Raw genomic sequence first — 2,483 nt, 5'->3', positions numbered from 1 at the left:
CTCTCTCTCTCTCTCTCTCTCTCTCTCTCTCTCTCTCTCTCTCTCTCTCTCTCTCTCGATTTAAAACGATTCTGCAAAGAAAGTGGCGCGACGAGACTGCGGGGCGCCGCTTAAAGCGCGAGATCCTGCAAATCTACCGAAGTGAAATCCGTTAACGAAGTTTGCCATGAAACTGTACGCGGTAAGATACGGGCTAGCAAACTTCGGGGAAAGAAAGTGCAGGAAGAAAAAAGAAAAATTAAAGAAGAAAGGGAAAATGCGGTAGATAGGAGGAAGAGGAGCAGCAAATATTTCTGCTTCGCGTTATGGGCCGCCATTTTGACACATAATACCAGACAGTTGAATATCTCGAACCACGTGATTCCTACAACTATTATACACATTTGTTTTTCTCACACGTGAATATATTCTTCTTTGCAAATTTATTCCTAGATTTGAATACATTTTCTTTAAATATTTCGTTTATTACAAAGTCAATTGGGTATCATAAAAATATGATGATCTAAAGAGACTTATGATAATATAAATATTTAGAATCTTCATCCAGTGAGTGTTTAGTTATGTTTCTCTGTTAAGTTGACATATGTTACGAATATAATATATAATAAAATTCTTTTGCGTTGCTATTAGAAAGAATTTATAAAAAAGACTTCACTAATTAATAATGAAAACAAAAATGAAAATTAAATTAATTATTATATAAGTACAACACTCTGATCGGTAAACATTGTATATTCGAGCAAAATTTTAATTGACACACATCGATTTCCCGAGATAAAAACAATTGCACGCACCTTTCATGAGCGTCATGGTCCGAGACCCTTCCATCGGGCTGAACAATCCGTTGCAAGTGGCGTCTCCGCTTTGCGCCACCCGGTATATCTCGGCCGCGCCCTCGGGCACCGGTCCACTCTGCAAACCGACATCGTGATCCATGGCTCCTATGCCCATGGCAGCTCTGTGCAGATTGCTCTGCACTGTCTGCCCGGCCTTCTCGTAGACGAAGCATCGGTATCGATCTTCGTTACTGGACGCGTGTCCGTGATGCAAACGGCCGACCAGGTAGCGGCTGCTACCCTCCTTCCAGGTGGCCAGACACTCCAACTCCTCGACTGAAACGGACATAAACAACTATTTTTAACAAAAAGTCGATGACATTTAGCGCGAGTTTGTCCGCCTCGTCGGATAATTTATCGTTCGTGCTTCAGGCTTCTGTTTTTAAAAATTGTTTTTCGTTCGAGAAAATGAGTTTTTTCTTTTTAAAACGACTGATAATTGGAAAGTGTTATATATTAAAATTGAGATTGTAGGGGTACGTATGACAGAATCTTTATTTGTGATCCATTTGTGACTGGAAAGAAGAAGTAAAAGTGCATTGACTCAATACATTATTTTTTTATATTTGAATGATTTTATCTCCTTACATCATGCTTGATACATGATACTCAAACTTTAATTAGAGAATATTATTGATTAATTTTCCTAGTGAAGTTAAGAAACAATATATCAAATATAATTATAATAATATAGAGAATTGTTTTTGACAAATTATGAAACTCATTGGTATCCTTTGTTCAAATTTTCAGCTCTGTTTCTCTTTCATTTACTTACATTGAAACGTAGAAAAAGACAACTTTAGTTAACCCAATCAAATTTCAATTCCAGAGTTCCACTCTTTGATACTCGTCCAACTTTATCGAGTATCAAGTGTCATCTACTTTCTGTTTAGAGATGGCTTTTGTTTGAAAAAAAAAAAAAAATAGACAAAGAATTATTCCAGAATATACGACCACCTAATTAAAAATGCCTTTTAAGGGAATCCAGTAACTGCCACTAGTCACGTATCCCGGATAAAAATTATTTTTCAACAAAACCAGTTTCGTCGTACAATCGACTAGGCTAATCTCGATTGGTGAAGAGTTTCAGGTTATCCTGTTTCGACAGGATACATCCCTACAGTTCTGGTCCTTTGTAGCATGACGCATAGCGCCAAATTGAACACCAGTTACATTTATTGGAAAATTCGTTTGACACGATTTTCTAGCCACTTCCTCTTTTTTTTTTTTTTTTTTTCGTTAATTCCTGGTTCGGGATGACGATGCTTCACTAACGAAACGATCATACGCGTAACTGCTTTCCACGCAGAGTGGCGATCACGGTTGTTTTGATCGAGTGTATGGGAAAAGATTCTTTGTTGTTGACAACGATCGAATCGGTTCGAAAATGAAGTTCGATTTGGTAAGATGAAACGTGTTTGTCATTGCTGGATTGGTGAGATATTTCCTTGTTTTCGATTTTCTTTTTTTCTTTTTTTTTTGTTATAGTTTTATCAGATGTTCGCAGATAAAAGTTTCGTTTCAACCGACACATAATCCGGTGTACATCTGTATAACATATTGTTCGAAGCATATTGTTTGACTTGTAGGGCGTTAATAGTGGCATGGGGCGAGTTTCGATTCCATGGAAGACACAAAACATAGGTA

General features: G+C 37.4%; 1 protein-coding gene across 1 annotated transcript in view; it reads right to left on the bottom strand.

The window, feature by feature from the left end:
- Positions 1–2,483, bottom strand: part of LOC102674519 — a 378,471-nt gene that overhangs the window by 75,727 nt on the left and 300,261 nt on the right. Inside the window, exon 7 of the mRNA XM_031510137.1 lies at positions 795–1,112. Coding sequence (XP_031365997.1) covers positions 795–1,112 — 318 coding nt within the window. The remainder of the gene's footprint in view (positions 1–794; positions 1,113–2,483) is intronic.

This window comes from Apis dorsata, unplaced genomic scaffold (genome assembly GCF_000469605.1).
Source record: "Apis dorsata unplaced genomic scaffold, Apis dorsata 1.3 scaffold_207, whole genome shotgun sequence".
NCBI lineage: Eukaryota > Metazoa > Arthropoda > Insecta > Hymenoptera > Apidae > Apis > Apis dorsata.
The sequence above is the reverse complement of the archived record's forward strand: the minus strand, read 5'-3'. Positions and strand labels throughout refer to the sequence as shown.